This window comes from Ictidomys tridecemlineatus, chromosome 1 (assembly GCF_052094955.1).
Source record: "Ictidomys tridecemlineatus isolate mIctTri1 chromosome 1, mIctTri1.hap1, whole genome shotgun sequence".
NCBI lineage: Eukaryota > Metazoa > Chordata > Mammalia > Rodentia > Sciuridae > Ictidomys > Ictidomys tridecemlineatus.
The window spans coordinates 72,733,263-72,753,075 of record NC_135477.1 but is presented as its reverse complement, the minus strand read 5'-3'; the positions used below and the strand labels follow the sequence as shown (position 1 = coordinate 72,753,075).

General features: G+C 33.9%; 1 protein-coding gene across 21 annotated transcripts in view; it reads left to right on the top strand.

Annotated features, from left to right (window-relative positions):
• The window catches only part of Zfand4 (zinc finger AN1-type containing 4), an 89,388-nt gene that overhangs the window by 64,122 nt on the left and 5,453 nt on the right, over positions 1-19,813 (top strand). For 14 of the 21 annotated variants that reach the window (XM_021735751.3, XM_021735747.3, XM_021735750.3 and 11 more), the window contains 3 exons: positions 4,913-5,060; positions 14,659-15,825; positions 16,354-16,408. In XM_021735751.3, coding sequence (XP_021591426.2) covers positions 4,913-5,060; positions 14,659-15,825; positions 16,354-16,408 — 1,370 coding nt within the window. Of the gene's footprint in view, positions 1-3,508; positions 3,613-4,912; positions 5,061-14,658; positions 15,826-16,330; positions 16,409-16,688; positions 16,785-19,813 lie in introns of those variants that run through there. The other 7 variants (XR_002485545.3, XR_002485544.3, XM_021735756.3 and 4 more) reach the window with 5 other exon arrangements.

Below are 19,813 nucleotides of genomic sequence, written 5' to 3'. Positions count from 1 at the left end.
GGTGCTGAGGATTGAACCCGGGCCACACGCATGGTATTGAGCCACATCCCCAGCCCCAAAGGAATTATTTTTATGAGAGTATTTTACTTGATTGAGGTTGAATGTTAGTGTTGCCTATCAAATTTGTAAAACCAGTTGCTAAAGGTCACCTCTTAATGTTGATCAGCAATGAGATTTTATGATTTTATCTTTGAATGTTTTTTCACACAGGTAAATACTGTCAACTATTGATATCAGCCCATGAGCATATGATTTAAATTTTTTTTAGTTGTAGTTTAGTTGTAGATGGAACACAATACCTTTATTTATTTATATGTGGTACTGAGGATCGAACCCAGTGCCTCACATGTGCAAGGCAAGTGCTCTACCACTGAGCCACAACCCCAGCCCGGGCATATGATTTTAATTGAGCATATTCACCATTTGGAAAGCATTCATAAAGTTCTGTTAGTTTTGTCTTTGTTGTTTTCCTTTAACATTTCATGGTATCACAGATTAATCACTTTCAATTGAAGATAGGTAGAAGTGCTCCATTGCACATTTAAGTGGATTTTGAAATATGGGAGATTGCCTTTAAACTTGTATCATGGTGTAAAAACTTGTCAAGATCTAGAGTTTGAGCTCAGAAAATATATCTGCTATAAATTTGTGAGAGTGCTATTCCCACACAAATATTGTAACGTGTCATTACATGTGATTCAAACAACACTAGTTGTTGAAATGCCATTACTGCAGTGTAAGTTTCACATGTAACAATTGTTTTGTCTTGTCATTTTAGGTTGAATTTGTTAGGAAACATTATCAATTCTACAATGAAAACTAATTTATAAGGCATTCATTCTGATATTATTGGCTGAAGATGGTTCTTCTCATTCGAAAATCCAAGAGCTTAAGAAATAGTGTTAAGGCTGGGGATGTGGCTCAAGCGGTAGCGCACTCGCCTGGCATGCGTGCGGCCCGGGTTCGATCCTTAGCACCACATACCAACAAGGATGTTGTGTCCACCTAGAACTAAAAAATAAATATTAAAAAAATTCTCGGGGCTGGGGATGTGGCTCAAGCGGTAGCGTGCTTGCCTGGCATGCGTGCGGCCCAGGTTCAATCCTCAGCACCACATACAAACAAAGATGTTGTGTCTGCCGAGAACTAGAAAATAAATATTAAAAATTCTCTCTCTCTCTCTCTCTCTCTCTCTCTCTCTCTCTCTCTCTCTCTCTCTCCCTCTCTCCCCTCTCACTCTCTCTTAAAAAAATTCTCTCTCTCTCTCTCTCTCTCTCTCTCTCTCTCTCTCTCTCTCTCTCTCTCTCAAAAAAAAAAAAATAGTGTTTAGGTTTGGAGCCATAATAGTGGTAGAGCACGCACCTAGCCTGCTTTAGGGCCTGGGTTTAATCCCTGGGAAATAAAACAACAAACCCCACAATAAAACTTTGCCACTGCTAAGGCATCAAATTGTCCATGAGTTAAGTCCGTGGAATAAGTGAAGTTTACCACAGGCCCTACTAGTTTAATAATATATGGTAGATTCAGATATTTATTGCAGAATACATAGTGATGAATAGTAAAGTTAATATTTAGTAACTTTATTATTTGCCCAGCTTTTAACTTTTAAACTTTTTTTCAGCTTTACACATATGGTAGATTTCACTTCAAGTTATATTTCTTTAGTGTTTTAACAACTTCTTTGGAAATATTCTCACCTGTAATAGTTTCATGCAGTCTATTCAGAGAGGCTAACTCTTCAGTCACTTTATACTTTGGTGTTGATACCCTTAGTTAACAATAACACGTGAGCAATATTGGTAACAAATGCAGATTTATCTGAAGCCAAGGAAAATGGCTCAAAATTATTTGCTTTAATTTAAAATTGAGTGTTGTCATTGCCTCTAATGTCAAATCTTCAAGAAATTGTTCTTCCTGGAAAAGTAGTCTTTAAAGAAGTTTATTTTCTCTGTACACATTTCTTCAGCTGCTGTGATCAAACATGGTAGAATTAATTCACTATTGATAAATACCTTTTCTTGCTTGGCTAGCAAATAAGCACTTTGTTGGTTGTAATCTCATTTTCATCTTTTATTTTATGAAGAAATTATACTGCAATGAGATTTCATTGTAAATTTTCTAATTTATTTTATTCTTGCTTCCCTGCAAGTTGGGAATATTGCTATGAGTGCTTACTGTGGTAATGTCTCTAATATATGCTGTGTCCTTTAGCAAAGCTATAGTGTCACTTCATCATAAAAAAGGCTCTGCCATAAAACTGATAACATAATCTCCTCTATGCCTTAAAATTGTAGCATTTGAAATCCACTTTTCTTGTTTTGACATATTAGTATATATAAAAAAGTTACAGTACACATAGTGCTCAAAATGTGATTGAATTATGACTGTGTCATGATGATTTGTGGTTTGCCAAGCTTCAGAGTGGTGACAACTACATGCATTTTCTGTAACAGATACTCATCTCTGATATACAATCAAATGACTATGGCTTTGTTCCACTAAAACTATGTTTATGAAGACAGAGTTGAATTTTGAACAGTTTTCGTGTGTTATGAAACACCATTATTATTTTTAACTATTTAAAAGTGTGAAAACTGAGCTGGGGTATAGCACAGGTGGTAGGGTGCTTGCCTTGCATGCACAAGTCCCTGAGTTTAATCCCCAGCACCAAACACACACAAAATGTGAAAACCATCTTTCGTTCATGAGCATCCATAATAGGTGATAGGCCCCTGATAACCTGCTCTAAGAAGAAACAGGTAGAACTGGGTGTTCTTTGGTTCATTCCAGTCATTCTACCTTTCCATTTTTTTTTGTTTTGTTCTGGTTTTTTTTTTAAAGATTTATAAAGAGCCATTTCAAACTTAAATGGTAACTTCTTTGTAAAACTCAAAGTATTGGCTTTGAGATGAACAATATTTATGTTAAAATAGATATCACATTTTCCCATTTCTTATTCTTAATCATTTAAAATTATTTGAAGAAAGTTTTGTATAGTACTCAAAAATATGTAGGAATTCAAAAAAATGTTGGAATATTTAAATTTATAAGGATATTTTTGAAATAAGTTTATAAATTATTATGCTATTCTAGTCTAGTTACATTTTGCCATGTAGTTATAATTTGTGACTAGCTTCTAACTGATCTTATGACACTGTGCTTTTTGAGAGAAAATATAATAATGTAATTCTTGGGGGAAAAAGGTGAACTTAAGGTGTTTTTTATATTCTAAAATGAATCCAATAAAATACCTTGATTATTCTTTTAAACACATATTCCATGGGAGAGTAGATCTTTTTATGACAGTAAGACTGAGTCAAAAATTTCTTTAAGTATTGTAAAGTTAAAATGTTATAAGATAACAAAGGAATATTTAAATTTAATTTAATTTAAAATATTGCAAGGTAACCAAGAGTAGAGTAAACTTGAGTTACTTTTTCTAATTCCTCAAGGTGAACTGACAAAAATACTCTCATATCCCTCCTTTTCAGGTGCGTTGACCTCAAGATAAAAGCTATCACACACTATACATTCTGTGACTCATTTGAGTGTACAAGGTTGATGCAGTAAGATCTGTCATTTGGTGCCTAGGGAAGCAACTTACTTCTCTAAGTAAGAAGAATCAGCTTTGGAACAAGACAGAATGGGGCATTTGTTTTTATGCTCACCAGTTTCCTCGTCTTAAACCAAATCACTTACCTCCCTTAACTGTAATCTTGTCATTTATAAATTAGGATATAATGTCTACCTTATGTAGTTTTGCAAAGATTAGGAATATTGTGTGGGAAGCGCCTGAACAGTAAGCGTTCAGCAAATGGCAGGCAATGTGACTACTTTAGCACTGTGATTTTTGTCCATTAGTATACACAGGTGACAATCAGCTAGCTATAGGTAGCAGTGATAATCACAGATCAAGAACTGCAGATCAAATGGGTTGTGGAGGCTAGTTGCTATATTAAAGTTATTAAGTCTATCCTAAATTGTTTCCATTTGTTTCAAGAAGATAGAACAGAAAATATGTTGTTAATCCTCATACTTATGTAGCATGGCTGTACATTTTGGTATTCATATAAGTAAATGGGCCACAGTGACTATTATGTATTCTTAATTTGCTCTGAAGTTTTAATCATTCTCCAGGTATGCTGAGAAAAAAAAGAGACTCCAAATATTTCTTTAAAGTGTAAATAAATATATCATGATGGTTGATCAGTAATTGAAAGTTTAACATGTTTAATAATGTGTGTCATGGCTTGACTTGGAGGTGTCTTTTTTCTATGTTAAAGTCTTATGCTATTCTTCGTAATTATGTTTCCAAACAGAAAAAAATTGTTAGCCCTTTTTAAAATTTTTTTATTGTTTGTTATTTAGGAACAGAAAATGTTCTGATTATACCTGTGTATGAGTTCTTTTTTTTCTTTTTAGTGAGAATCTTTTCAGGATAAAGAAAAATCTGTACTTCTGTACCAATTTCTTTTTTATTCTAATTCATGGAAATCTGATCAGACTGTGGTGTAGGCTGCACATCTGTCAGCCTTGGCTAATAAAATGAAATCAGAGCATTCTTGTGGAAATGGATTTTGCTCCTTTGTGAATGCTGTTAACAGGTGTCCAATGATTTTTACCAATAATTTGTTGAATGTTGAATTAAGAGAAGCTCAGGTATACTAGATTTTTAGTTGGACCAGTTGTTCTAGAAATGTCCTAGATTTTCATGATGCAGTATTTATCCCCATTTATTTGTTCTCCTGAGAAAAACATTTTTTTGAAATATATTTTCCTTGCATTTATATTGACAAAAAGGATTTAGTGTTTTATAGGTAGTAGCATGTATAGTTGCTATTGCACATAGAAGAGTTTTAATTTTTGAGCTGGAATCAAGCAAATTTCAAGAAGTTGTTATTTTTCTTTGCAGAGGTGGTTCAGTGTATAATTTGTATACAGATGAGGATGAAGAAGTTGAGCCTTCTCCTTCTGGGCAACAGATCATTGAAAATTCAATAACTATGAATAAAATGAAGCTGCTTAAGGCTAAGATGGAGAACATGAATCTCAGCAAAAAGGTGATGGTGTCAGCACTTGGCCAGGATTTTTTCTAGCTTACCCTTTCAGGGGTCAACAATGAGGTCTGTTGGTAATTGTGAACAAAAGTTTATAAAATATTATTCATTTCAAGATTCTGGCCTCTGTTATTTATTGATACATGAAAGGGCCAGTAACACATGGGGAAAGATTATATGGCAACTTAATATGAGTTATATTAATTTGTGATTTTTAAATTTCATAACTCTAGGACAAGCAAGTGGTACATACCTTTATACCCAGCTATTCTGGAGGCTACACAAGTTTGAGGCCATCCTGGGCAACATAGCAAGACCCTGTCTCAAAATAAAATTTTAAAAAGTTCTGGGGATATAGCTCAGTGACAGAGTGCTTGCCTAACTTGTGCAGGGTCCTGAATTCAGTCCCAGTACAATACCAAAACAACGAAACAATTCATCTCTCTAGAACTTGAAGGATAATAAAAGATAGTTTAAACTTAATCTTGAATTCTTTTTAAAATGCTGTGTAATTATTTACCTATTATGGATTATAGCTACTATTCTAGTTTTATTGTAAATTTTATTAGTTGTCTATATTGATTAAACTAGTTTATATCTGTCCAACAGTGAATGAGAGTTGCAGTTTTTTTTTTTTTTCATGTTCTTAACCAGTATCTTGAATGGTTCTCCTGTTTTTATTTTTGCCATTCTGGTTGGTATATAGTGAAACCACACTGATTTCACTTTGCATTTTTCTGATATTCAGGGGGAATTGAGAAGAGCATCTACTAAAAGAAACCACATTGTGTGCCATGAAAGAAGTCCCAATAAATTTTAAAATATTCAAATAATGCCAAAATAAATGCTCTAATTTATAAGAGAATATAGTTAAATACAAAGTATCTGGGAAGTCTTTCAATGTTTGAAAATAACACATTTCTAAATAATTAATAGGTCAAAGAAGAAATCCAAAGGGAAGTTTTAAAATATTGTACCCTAAATAAAATATTCGGATAATGTGGCAAATTGATTTTAAAAATGTAGAACAGTTCTTGCATTCTTGGAATGAACCACTCTTGGTTGTGGTTTGTTTTCTTTTTATGTTGTTTTTACTTCCTTTTTTATGTTAATTTTTCTTCATGAGAAAAATTAGTCTGTGTTTTTCCTTTTCCAACAAACAGCTAAATTGAAATTAACACCAAGCACTTAAATTTATTATCACCTAGATTCTGTCATGAACTTTAAATTTTTTTATTCTTAATTGTGAAGATAAAATTTCCTATCTTAACCATCTTCAAGTTGTACTCACCATTCAGTATGTAAAGTACTTTCACATTTTTGTGCAACCAGTCTTGAGAACTTTATCTTGCAAAACTGAAACTCTGTACTCATTAAAAAACAACTTCCCATCCAGGTGTGGTGGCACAGCAACTCAGGAGGCTAAGGCACGAGGATTGCAAGTTCAAAGCCAGCCTCAGCAACTTGGCAAGGCCCTAAGCAACTTAGCGAGACTCTGTCTCAAAATTTAAAAAATTAAAAATGGTTGGGGATGTGGCTCAGTGGTTAAGTGTCCCTGGGTTCAGTCTTCAGTTCCAAAATAAAAAAACAAAATCCCAACTTCCCTAATACCCATCCTCCCCAACCTCTTGACAACCACCATTCCATTTTCTGTATCTAGGAATTTGATTCTTCATATAAGGTGAAATCATGCAGCATTTGTCTTTTTGTGACTGGCTTACTTCATTTAGTATAATGCTCTGAGGTTTATTCATGTCATAGAATGTGTCAGAATTTTCTTCATTTTAAAGATTGAATAATATTCCATTGCATCTTTAGCATTTATTTATTTATTTATCCATCAGTAGTCACTTGGGTTGCTTCCATATTTTAGCCACTGTGAATAATGATGCTATGAACATGGTAGTACAAAATATCTCTTTGAGAACTTGCTTTCACTCCTTTTAACTATATACCAGAGTTGAAATTGTTGGGTAATACATTAATTCTATTTTTAATTTTTAAAAACTTAACAAAACTTTTTCACAATGGCAATACTGTTGCTTTTAGGGTGTTTTTTTTTTCTATTTATGTTTAAACTTTATTTATTTTTTGAACTTTTGGGATTTGGGGGGGGGAATTGAACTGGAATTGAACTCAGGGGCACTTGACCACCGAGCCTCATCCTAGCCCTATTTTGTATTTTATTTAGAAACTGAGTTGCTTAGTGCCTTGCTAAATTGCTGAGGCTGACTTTGAACTCGAAATCCTCCTGCCTCCTCCTCCCAAGCAGCTGGGATTACAGAAGTGCACCACCCCACCCAGCCAAACTTTTGGGATTTTGATAAGGTTTACATTTTATTTTTGCTTTTGGGATTTTGATAGATTTTACATTAAATATGTAGACCTCTTTGATATTGGGGTTCCCCCCCATGGTTTACAGGGTTACTAGTAGGCTCTAGTTTGCAAACATGTTGCAATTTTGTATATAATAATATTAATAATAATAATAATAATTATTATTATTATTATTATTATTATTATTTTGTGGTGCTGGAGATTAAACCCAGGGCCTTGTGCATGTGAAGCAAGCACTCTTCCAACTGATCTATATCCCCAGCCCTGTATACCTTTTTAATAGTGATTTATAGCTTAATTTACGAGAAAACATACTGAAAGGATTTTAATCTTTTGAAGGTAGTTGAGGTTTATGAATATAAGCATATTGGTAATTCTATTTTTACCCTTGAAAAAACTGTATATTCTGATGTTATATAAATAAATTCTGATATATATTGATATTTATTGTAAAATATATTCTGATATGTAAAATGTCTATCAGTTTGTTAATTTATCAACTTTGTTAATTGTGTTGTTCAGATTTTGTTTCTGTATCCTTTCTGGTTTGTCTTTATTTTTTGTTTTTGAAGTGGGTATTCTGTTTTCTATCAATCATTAAGAGAGTTAGGTTAAACTCTTTTTCTATAGTTGTAGATTTATTTTTCCTTTCAGTTCTTTATTTTTGCATTTTATATTGTGAAGTTCTTTCATTGGATTTAGTATAGATTCTGGATTGTGATATCTTCCTTATGGTTGAACACTTATTATTATAAAATGTTTTTCCTTATCTTAAGTAGCACTTTTAAAATATCTGCTTTGACTAACCTATTTTTTTTTGTTTTTCTGCAGGGTATGTATGGTATCTTTTCCATTCTATTATTTTCAATCTCTGTTATAATTTAAGCAGCACATGGTTTAGCTCATTTTTAAAAAATCTAAACTGACATTTATTTTTCATTTACATTTAGTGAAATTACTAATTGTATTCAGATTTTTCATCTATTTGTTTTCTATTTTACTACCCATTTTGTTTCATTTTGTCTCCCTCCTCTCCTTTTTTAAAAATATTTTTTAGTTGTAGATGGATACAATACCTTTATTTTATTTATTTATTTTTATGTGGTACTGAGGATTGAACCCAATGCCTTACGTGTGCTAGGTAAGCATTCTTCCACTGAGCTACAACCCCCTTCTTTTTTAATATTAATTTTATTTAATTTTCATCTATATACTTTTTTGTTAGTCTTATATTCTTAGGCTGGTTCCTTTAAGTGGTTAACTTAGAGATTATATACTGTACATCTTTGATTTATTGCAGTCTTATAAAAATGATTCCTGCTATTTTCTTGTTAATGCCCAAATCCTAGAATACCAACTTCATTATACTTCAACAACTTTTGTGTCATTGTAGCCAAGCATTTAAGTGTCTACATGTATTTTGAACACCGCCCCCCTCCCCAATTTATTTATTTATGTATTTTTCACAGTGCTGAGGATTGAACCCAGGGCTTCATGCATGCCACACAAATACTCTACCACTGAGCCATATCCTCAGCCCCCTCTTGTTGTTTTATATTGCCAATATTCAGTTATTTATTTATTATATTTACTTTTTATTTGTAGTTGGGCACAATACCTTCATTTTATTTAATTTTGTTTATGTGGTGCTGAGGATCGAACCCAGGGCCTCGCATGTGCTAGGCAAGCACTCTGCCACTGAGCCACAACCCCAGCCCTCTTCAGTTATTTATATTTCCCTATACATTCACCTTTTCTTTTATTTTTATTATTTTTAGTTATCTATGACAGCAGAATCAATTTTGATATGATTACATAAGCATGGAATATATCTTACTCTAGTTAGACTCCCGTTCTTATGGATAGTAAATGGTTTTGGAATTCACTGTGTTGTTTGTTTTCTCTCTCTTTTCTTTTTTTGGGACCAGGGATTGAATCCAGGGGTGCTTTACCACTGAGATACATCCCCAGCCCTTCTTATTTTTAATTTTGATACATGTCTTGCTAAGTTGCTGAGGCTGGCTTTGAACTTGTGATCCTCCTTTCTCAACCTCCTGAGTCACTTAGATTACAGGTGTGTGCCACCACACCCAGCTCATATTCACCTTTTTCTGTTATCACTTGTTCTTTTCTGTAGTTATGTATTTCCTTCAATTATTTTACCTCTTATGGAATTATTTCTTTTTTAAAAGATTTCTGGCAATGAATTCTCAGCATTTTTCTGAAAACTTATTTGCTTTATTTCTTTTAATTTTGAAAAATGTTTAATTTCTCAGAAATAAGACTACTACACTGAAGTTCAACATATACTATACCAAGGCTGGGGATGTAGCTCAGTGATAAAGCATATGCCTGGCATATACAAGGCCCTGGGTTCCATCTGCAGCATTGGAACACACACACACACACACACACACACACACACACACACACACACACTTTACCTGGATTCACTAATTAATGCCTTCTCACATTTGCTTTTTCTCCCTAATTTTTTCCTCTAATTTGTTTGGGAATTAATTGTAGATATTATGACACTTTCTAAATATTTCATTTACCATGTATCTCCTAAGAATAAGGGCTTTCTCCCTCTCTTTCCATGCAATTAACATGCTCATAAAATGTGTCACTGATGCATATTATGTCATCTGTATTCACATTTTCCACATCTCAATAATATGCTTTGATAGCATTTTGTTTTGTTTTGTTTTCAATCAAGAATCACATAGCCACGTACTCTGGCACATGTCTCTAGTTCCAGCTACTAGGGAGGCCAAGGCAGGTAGATTGCTTCAGTCTAGGAGTGCAGTGCTAGTATGGGCAACAGCATGACTGTTATCTCAAAAAAATAAAAATAAAATAAATCTGCATTGCATTTAGATGTAATGTTTGCTTAGACAATTTGGTTAAACAATTATTTTTTAAATTTTATTTGGACATCCATGTCAGGTATTTTAAGAGTGTAGGCCCATTATTTTACAGAATATCCCTCAATATGGATTTGTCTGATAGTTTTAGCATGCAGGTTAAAACATTTTTGCTAGAAATATTTCAAAGATGATATATTTTTCTCAGTTAACACATCAGTGGGAACGTGTCAACTTGTAGGATTTTAATTACTACAAAATACTAGTAATACTAATAATAGTAATACAATGTTAATTTGCAGTACTTTAATTGTTTTTGAAGTAAATTTATGATTTTTGTTAGTGTATAATTTTTGTCAGTACAAAAATAATTTAATGGATTGCTAGTTTTATTTCATGGAAATTGGACAATGTTTTTAACATTTCTACTCAATAGAATTTTATTCATTGAGATTCAATATCACTTTTCCTATATATTCTATGTGTATTTCAAAGGTATTTTCTAACTTAAGTGTAAAAATTTGGTATTTATATCTATAAAATCAACCTTAATAATAGGTTGTTTAGATCTGCTGTTTTCTTTTTTTTTTAACTTGTCCACTTAATCTTTTGGAATGAAAATAATGATACATGAAAGTCTATAATTAGAAACTTTTTGTGCATATCTCTTTTCATCTCCCATAGTTTTTTGTTTTAAGGAGATAGATGCTGTGTGACTTGGTACATAAATACTAGTAGCATATTTTCATTGTATTGCAAATCCTAAAATGTTATAAAATATTTTATATATGTCATATCTTTAGCATCTTTACCCTTAAACTTTCCTTGCCTAATATCAGGACTATATACCATCAATATCTTTTAACTCCTACTTATTAATGACCATCAGTATATTAAGTGACAGTGAACTTCTTTTTTCTCCAAATGTGCATTCCTTATGCCCACTGATATTTCGTTTCAATGACATATATACCATGCATACTATCAATCTTTTTTTACTAAAGTTTCTCTATACTTTTTGGTTAGTAACTTCTTCAAAAAGGTTTATAAGAACAGAAATTACTGAGTTTTTGCATGTTCGGAACCTTTTCTTTACCCTTTAACTGAGTGTAAAATGTGATTTGATTTCCCAGGCGTTTCTGTAAAATTTTGCTCCATTTTTGTCTTACTTCCTATATTGCCATTGAGAAATCTAGTTGACAATCCCACTTATTTTCTTTGTAAATGACTTAATTTAGGATAGGTCTTAGAATTTACTGTTCTGGGTCAATTTTCACAGTACATTGAGTAGTTTTTAAAATATTTTTTTAGTTGTAGATGGACACAATACCTTTATTTTATTTGTTTAAACAAAATAAAGTCTTTTTTAACATAATGATTGGAGTCTTATTTCAGGACAATTTCTTATAATGTATATATTAGTTTTTAAATGTGTTCTAGGGGCTTCCTTTATACACATATTGGTATGTCTTTGTCTTCTATTCAACTACTTTTTCTCATCATTTTAAATTCTTATTTTAATTTTCTTGCCCGTTTTCATACCTTTTTCCACTATTCTTTTTTTTCCTATTTTTTTAAGTTGTAGATGGGTTCCGACCTTTATTTTATCTATTTATTGTTATGTGGTACTGAGGCTTGAACCCAGTGCTTCACACATGCTAGGTAAGCACTCTGCCACTGAGCCACAAACCTGACCCCTTCCCAATATTCTTTATTAAATATTCAGTAGAATCTAGTCTCCTTGTGTAACTGATAATTTACTCTTCATTTTAACATGATTTCATTTTCTGGAGATTATTTCTAGGCCTGATATTTATATCACTGTGTTGTTCATTGTGTCTTCAGTTTTGGGATTTACTGTTTGGTATGACTTTTTTTCCCCATAGTACTAGAGATGAACCTTTTATTTTTTATTTTGAGACAGAGTCTCCCTAAATTGCCAAGGCTGATCTCAAACTTGTAATCCTTCTGCCTTAGCCTCCCAAGTAAAGTGAGATTATAGGTATGTGCCACTTGATATAATTTTTTAAAAAATACATGCGGATACTAACTTAATCTTATCTGATTCAGTTTGGAGTGTTGTGATGCAGTGGTCTTTCACTTCATTGTGTTGGGAGAGAATTTTAAGTAGTTGAAATATTCTAATTCTCACTTTTTTCTGTTTTATTTTTATAGTTTTTATGGATTTGGTGTGCCCTTTTCTTTTTCTTTTCTGATTTTTCCCATAATTTTATTTATTTGGTAATTATTAATATTTGTGGTTAATATACAAAAGTGAGAGTTTTGTATTCAAGTTTTTTTTTGTTTTCTTTCCTTTTTTTTAATGGGATTGGGTTCAATCCCAGAGACACTCCACCCCTGAGCTACATCACTGGTCCTTTTTTATTTTTTAAATTTTGAGATAAGGTCTCACTAAATTGCTGAGGCTATCCTCTAATTTTTTATCCTCTTACCTCAGCCTCCTAAGTTGCTGAGATTACAGGCGTGTGCCACACAACTGTATAATTTTTTAGTTGTTTTAATCAGTGACACTCTTTTGTTTGAGGGAATGCTTAGTGTGTGTTCTGATTTTTGTGATTCACTTTTTAATGTTTTTATTAGTGCATTATAGTTATATATGATCGTGGGGTTCGTTGTGACATATGGATACATGTGTATAACATACTTTGGTCCAATTCATTTCCCAGTGATTTCTCTTTTCCACCCCTTCTCCCTCCCCCAATTCACTTTCTCTGCCAGTGTCCCTTGAATTCATTTACTTTTTAAAAATTTGTGCATTATAATTTGTGATTTACTTTTGTTTCTCTATGATCTTTGCTTTCCTCTTTTTGCTTCCTTCTTTACATTTATTCTTGAAAGGTACCTTGCCCTTATGATTTACTCTTCTTTATTCCTTCCTCCCATGAATAATACTACTTCCTTGGGTACTAAATTATTTCAGGTTGCTTCCTTTTGATTTCCTTGTAGACTCTGTTAATCAGCTTTTTGTCTCCGTGTCTAAAATACCTGATAAGAACAACTTACAAGAGGAAATGTTTAGTTTAGGCTTATAGTTTCAGAGGTTCAATGCATGAGTGGGCCCACTCCATCACTATGGGCCCAAGGTGAGGTAGAACATCATGACAGAAGGGCATGATGGAGGAAAATTGCTCAGCTTCTGGATACTGGGAAACAGAGGGTGTGGGAAAGGGTTCAGGGACAGATATATGCCAAGACCACACCCCTAGTGATATAACTCCTCCAGCTATACCCTACTTGCCTAACCACCCAGTTGTTCATACTTATTATTATTATTATTATTATTATTATTATTATTATTATTGTTATTATTATCATTATTAGGGTACCAGGGATTGAACTCAGGGGTACTTGACTACTGAGCCACACCCCCATCCCTATTTTGTATTTTATTCAGAGACAGGGTCTCACTGAGTTGCTTAGTGCCTCGCTTTTTTACTGAGGCTGACTTTGAACTTGTGATCTTCCTGTCTCAGCCTCCTGAGTCACTGGGACTACAGGCATGTGCTTCCACACCCAGCAGTTCATGCATATTATTAATCCTTCAAATGGATTAATCCACTGATGAGGGTACAGCTCTCATAGTCTATTAATTTCACCTCTAAACATTCCTGCATTGTCTAATGTCTCTTCAGGGACATTAAAGATACAAAGCATAATATATATCATGTTTGATATCCCAGATTTAGATCTTAGACCTTTTTCAGTATTTTTATAACAAGTATATTTTCTTTTTTGTGGGTTCAGTTTTTGAAGCTACACTTTCTTGACTCTCTACCACTGGCATAGGTTTTGCAGATAAGTCTTTTAGGTTTAGGTTTTTTCCTAATTACTGCTTCTTTGAGCTTCATATTACTTGAATCTCTCCCAGTTTGCTGAAAGGTGGGATATGGATGATTTTATTTGATTATATTATTCATCTGTTTGGTTGTGAATTTTTTGTTGTTTTGCTTTATTTTATTTTAGAGAATGCATGAAGATACTCAGATTTAGGCAACTGCTATTAATCTCTACAGCTTAGAATCATAATCTTCATTTTAAAAATTTTATTTATGTATTTATTTCTTTTTCTGGTACTAGCAATTGAGCCCATGGATGCTCTACCACCGAAGTACATCCTCATTCCTTTTTATTTTGAGTCAAGGTCTTGCTAAGTTGCTAAGGCTGGCCTTTAACTTATGATCTTTCTGCCTCAGCCTCCCAAGTTGCTGGGAGTAGAGGCAAGCACCACTGTGCCCAGCTCATAACCTTCAGTTTTAAAGAGTATGTTTGGTGGATGTAGAGTTGCATACTATCCAGAGAATGAGTCTAGGATAAAAGCAGCTACCAGAGTCAGCTCATCTGTGTAAAGGAATTATATATTCACTCTTTTCTTATAGCCTAAGAAAGTTGTCAAAGTAAAACCTCATCCACCTATAGTTCCTCGACCTTCTAGCAGTTCCACAGCAGCAGCACGCCACAGGTTGTTAAGAGTCCTGCCACACATTGGGCAATCTTGTTTATCTTCTCCTGGAAATGAATATCTACCAGAACCATCCAGGAAGGCAGCTGCAACTTTGGCAACTCAGCCCCCTGCAGATAGACCTATTTCGTCTCTCACTGGTGAAGCACTTAAGGAGGAGAATAACTGGGAGAGTAACACTCTGTCTCATTCTAGCAGTAACAGCAGACTGATACCTCAGGTACCCCATATGGAGTTGGAAAGTGATGGAGAGCTTGCTGGTTCTGTTCTTGGATCATCCCTGCCCAGGCGGACAAAACACATTTCAGGGAACTTACCCTCTAATAACAAAGGTGATAGTGTCTTATTTCCAACTTCAGAAAGGAGTGTACCTGAAGAATCACTTCTACTTAAAGTGGGTCCATTTGCCTCGGATTCAGAAGGAAATGCTACTGAACAGAACAGTAGCTTAGAAGGCATTCGAAAGGCAAACACAGAGCTCTTACTCACTAATGATGACAAAGGGTTGAGAGTCACAGAGCAGCATCTGAAACACGATACACGAGTGTTGAGTGGTGAGTCAGTAGACACTGCAGTTCTCAACCACCGCGAATTAAGTCCTCACAAGAATGGACTCTTGTCACCACTTCGCTGTTCTGCTCCAACGCCACTGCGTAATTCTCTGGTGAAACCACAGAGACAGTCCAAATGTTTGGAGTCTGGGAACCTCCCTTCTGCTTCACAAAACACGCTCAGGTCATTGGATGTTCGAACCATGGCAGATTCTGCCTTCTCTAGGACTACTCGCTTTCGTGGTATTAAAGTTGATTCGCCTGGGAAAAGATCTGATATTATTTCCAAAGTTGAGGCTCAGGACATTACAGAAATAGCCAACAAAGCTTCCAAAGAGCCCGTTGGTTGTGTAAATAATGTCGGTTTTTTTGCTTCACTGGCGCAGAGCGCAAGCAAAGACAGTTTACAGAGCACACGTGGGGCAGGCAGGCTCCGGCCCTCTGGAATTGGTCTGTCTACAAACCTTCAGCATTTTCAGGAAGAAAGCCTTAGGAAAAGTTCTCCCCAGTCAGAACCTACAGATTTTTTTCTAGTAAGTGTTTTCATTTCAACATAATCTGGTAGTTATCTTTGTAAGTTATTCATCATATTTAAAGTTTGATTTTTGTTTACAGAAAATAGGGGTCTAAGGTTGAACTTTTTTCATAAGTTTCTCTGAAAATATTTGCCTAGTTTATAAAAAATCTTTAAAAATTTTAAAAAATATTTTTATGATAAAATTTCAAATAATATTAGACCCAGATTGAGAAGTGTAATTTGAAAATAAGTTCATATAAACAGTTTATTATATATTGCTAAATACTGAATGTTTTTACTAATATTTTTCTCAAAGTAGGAACTCTTATCTGAGCCATCAAATCTAAATAATAATAAGCATCATATTACTAAAAGTGACAAGCAGTTTTGGAATTAATTTGTTAATTAAACAAAGATAGATTATATAATTTTCAATGGAAGCCCAATAGCATCTTAGTAATAAAATGCAAGTATTTCATGTTTGGTGATCTCTTCTATTCTCCATTGACTCACCTCTGTAGGTGTTTTTGTGTTTTAATTGTAGTCTGCCCGTGGTATTGGAATGAATGGAAATAATGCAGCAGCAGGGAAAAGAGTAGGTAAGCTATAGATTATTTTGAAAATAATATAAAGCTAATAATCACATTACTATGTATAGTGTTGAATTTTCAAAGAGAAATGGGAAGAACATTTTCTATGGTATATACAGAGTAAACTCTCTCCCTAAACTTTATTCCAGTTCAGAAATTCATTATGTGAACTGACCATAGTGAAGAATAAAACAGAATTTGAAATTGACATCCTTTGTCTGGGAAAAGATATGGTCTATATGAAAAAACAAGATTATTGAAGAATTAACATATAGTTCCCATCCCCTAGTGGCTGGCCACTCTTGAGTCCTGATGGGATACTGAATGGGCTTTGAGGAATTACTCTAGAAAGATGTTTTTAACATCATTGCTTCAGTATCAAGGGTAAGACTCTCTTTTTGATGGACTGATAGTTATTTCTGGATAAAAGAAAAAAAATAGGTGGGCTCAGTGGCATATATGCCTGTAATGCCAGTGACTTGGGAGGCTGAGGCAGGAGGTTCACAAGTTTGAGGCCAGCCTCAGCAATTTAGCAAGACACTGTCTGAAAATATAAAGTTTTAAAAAAAGGACTTTGGGATGTAGCTTAGTGGTGAAGTGCTCCTGGGTTCAATCTCTAGTACTAAAAAAGAAAAAGAAAGGAGCAATCTCTAGGACTAGCCCTGTCTAAAACATAGTAGCAGGAGTGACTATAACATTAGTATTTCCTCCTACCAGTAAGTGCTGTCACCTTAAAGTTGCACTAATCAGTCAGTATTTTCAAGGATAGGGAAGCTATTCCTATCTTCTTTTGTTTTAATACCCAGACCAGAGTTTTGAAACTCATTATCCAAGATGTGCCACCTTTATACTTTATATATTATAGTTATCATGTGAGTTTTTACTTTTTTAATAATTTTAAGTATACAGTTTCTTTGCATTAAATATATTCCCATTATTGGGCAACCATAACCTCCATCTATCTCCAGAACTCTTTTCATCTTACAAAACTGAAACTTTGCATAGGCACAATATAGGAAAACCCTATCTCAAAAACAAAACAAAAACAAAAAAGAACCACCAAGTCCTTATTTTCTCCCTCCCTGCTTCCCTCAGCAACCATCATTCTTTTTCCTGTCTGGATGTTTTTTGACTACTCTTAAGTACCATATAAGTGTATATAGTATTTGTCTTTTTGTGACTGGCTTATTTCACTTATCATAATGTCTTCAAGGTTTATCTGTGTTGTAGCACATGTCAACATTTTCTTCCTTTTTAAGGCATATATTCCATTGTTTTATGTAGCACAGTTTGCTTATCTATTCATCAGTCAGTAATACACCTGTGTTGATTCCACATTTTAGCTAGAGTGAGTAATAGTGCTGTGAACTTGAGATACTACTTTAAATTCCTTGGGGTGTATATCAGAAATGAAACTGCTGGATCATATGGTACTTTATTTTTCTCTTTTTTCTTTTTGTACTGGGGATTGAACCGAGGGCATAGTACCTCTGAGCTAAATTACCAGCCCTTTAACACAGGGCCTTGCTAAATTGCTGGGGCTGGCCCTGAATTTGCAGTTTTACTGTCTCAACTTCTTGAGTTACTGGGATTACAGGTGTGTGCTACCACACCTGATTTATTTTTAGTTTTTTGAGGAACCACCATATTATTTTCCCACTAATAGTGCACAGGATTCCAGTTCTCCTTGTTTGTACTTGTTTTCTGTTTTTGTTTTCCAAACAGCCATTTTAATGAGTGTAAGGTGATATGTAATGTGGTTTTGATTTGCATTTCTTTATTTTTTATTCATTTATAATTTTTAAAAATTTTGAGATGAGATCTTCCTAAGTGTCTTAGGGCCTCACTAAGTTGCTGAGACTGGTCTTAACTTGTGATCCCCTTGCCTTGGCCTCCCAAATTGCTGGGATTATAGGCATGTGCCAGGATACCTAGCTTGATTTACATTTCTGTAATGATTAGTGATATCATCAATTCTCTAATTAGTGATGTTGATTGCCTCGTTGGCTAAATTTCAGGTGTTTCTTGCCATAATTATGTCTTTAGAGAAATATCTATTCCTGTCCTTTATTCATTTTTTAATCCGCCTGGTTGTTTTGTATTATTGGATTTTGCAAGTCATTTATGTATTCTAGAAATTAAGCCTTTATCATGAAATTATTTGCAAACTTTTCTCACTTTTTTTTTCTCTACTTTTGTTTTTCTGGCACTGGAGATTGAACCCAGGAGCACTTTATCACTGAGTTTTATCCCCAACCCTTTTATTTTATATTTGCATTTTGAGACAGGGTCTTGCCAAGTTGCTTAAGGTTTCACTAAGTTTCTGAGGCTGGTCTTAAACTTGGCAATCCTCTTGCTTCAGCCTCCTAAATTGCTAGGATTATAGGTAAGTGTTGCTATGCCTAAACTTTTTACTCTCTTAAAAAGTGTCTTTTGTTGCACAAGTTTTTAATTTTCATGAAATCCAGTTTGTGTATTTTCTCCTTTGTCACTCGTGTCTTTGGTGTCATGTTCTAGAAATCCAATATCATGAAATGTTTTCTCATGTTGTTTTCTTCTAGATGTTTTATAGTTGTAGGCCATACATTTAGATCTTTGATCCATTTTAAGTTGATTTTTGAATATGATATTAGATGATAGCCCAGCTTTATTTTGTTATAATGCAGGCATCTAGTTTTCTAGTACCATTTATTGAAAAGACTACTCTTCCCTTAATAAAGGTGCCACATCTTGCCAGATCTTTGCACCTTTGTTGAAAGTTATTTGACCTCATAGATGAGGGTTAATTTCTTAGGTCTTTATTCTCTTCTATTGGTCTATGTATGTATATGCCAGTGCCACAATGTTTTGATTACTGTAATATATCCACTTTTAAAAAAATTTTTTTAGTTGTAGATGAACATAATTCCTTTATTTTGTTTATTTATATGTGGTGCTGAGGATTGAATCCAGGGCCTCCTACATGCTAGGAGGCCCTGGATTCAGTCCTGTGATATATCCACTTTTAATGTTATAGTTTTTCCTTGACATACTGTGTTGTCCTAATTCACAGTAAAACCTTTTAATAATTTGCATTTCTTTCATCTACTCCATCAGTCTTAATGTAGGTTTCAGTGCTTTTTTCTCTTCTTGCTGATCTTCTGAAATTGCCAATCCTGAGGTCACCAAAGATCTCCATAATTTCAAAATCAGCGGGTGCTCTGTAGAATTACCTTACTTGGTCTTTGTATTTGAAATATTTTTTTCTTTCTTCTTATTTTCTAATGTGGCACTAGACATCGAATCCAGAGCCTTATGCTTGCTAAGCAAGTGCTTTACTACTGAGCTACATTTCTTTCTTTTTAATTCTTGGCTATTATGTTATTATAGATTTTTATTTTGAGGGCTGGGGATATAGCTCAGTTGGTAGAGTGC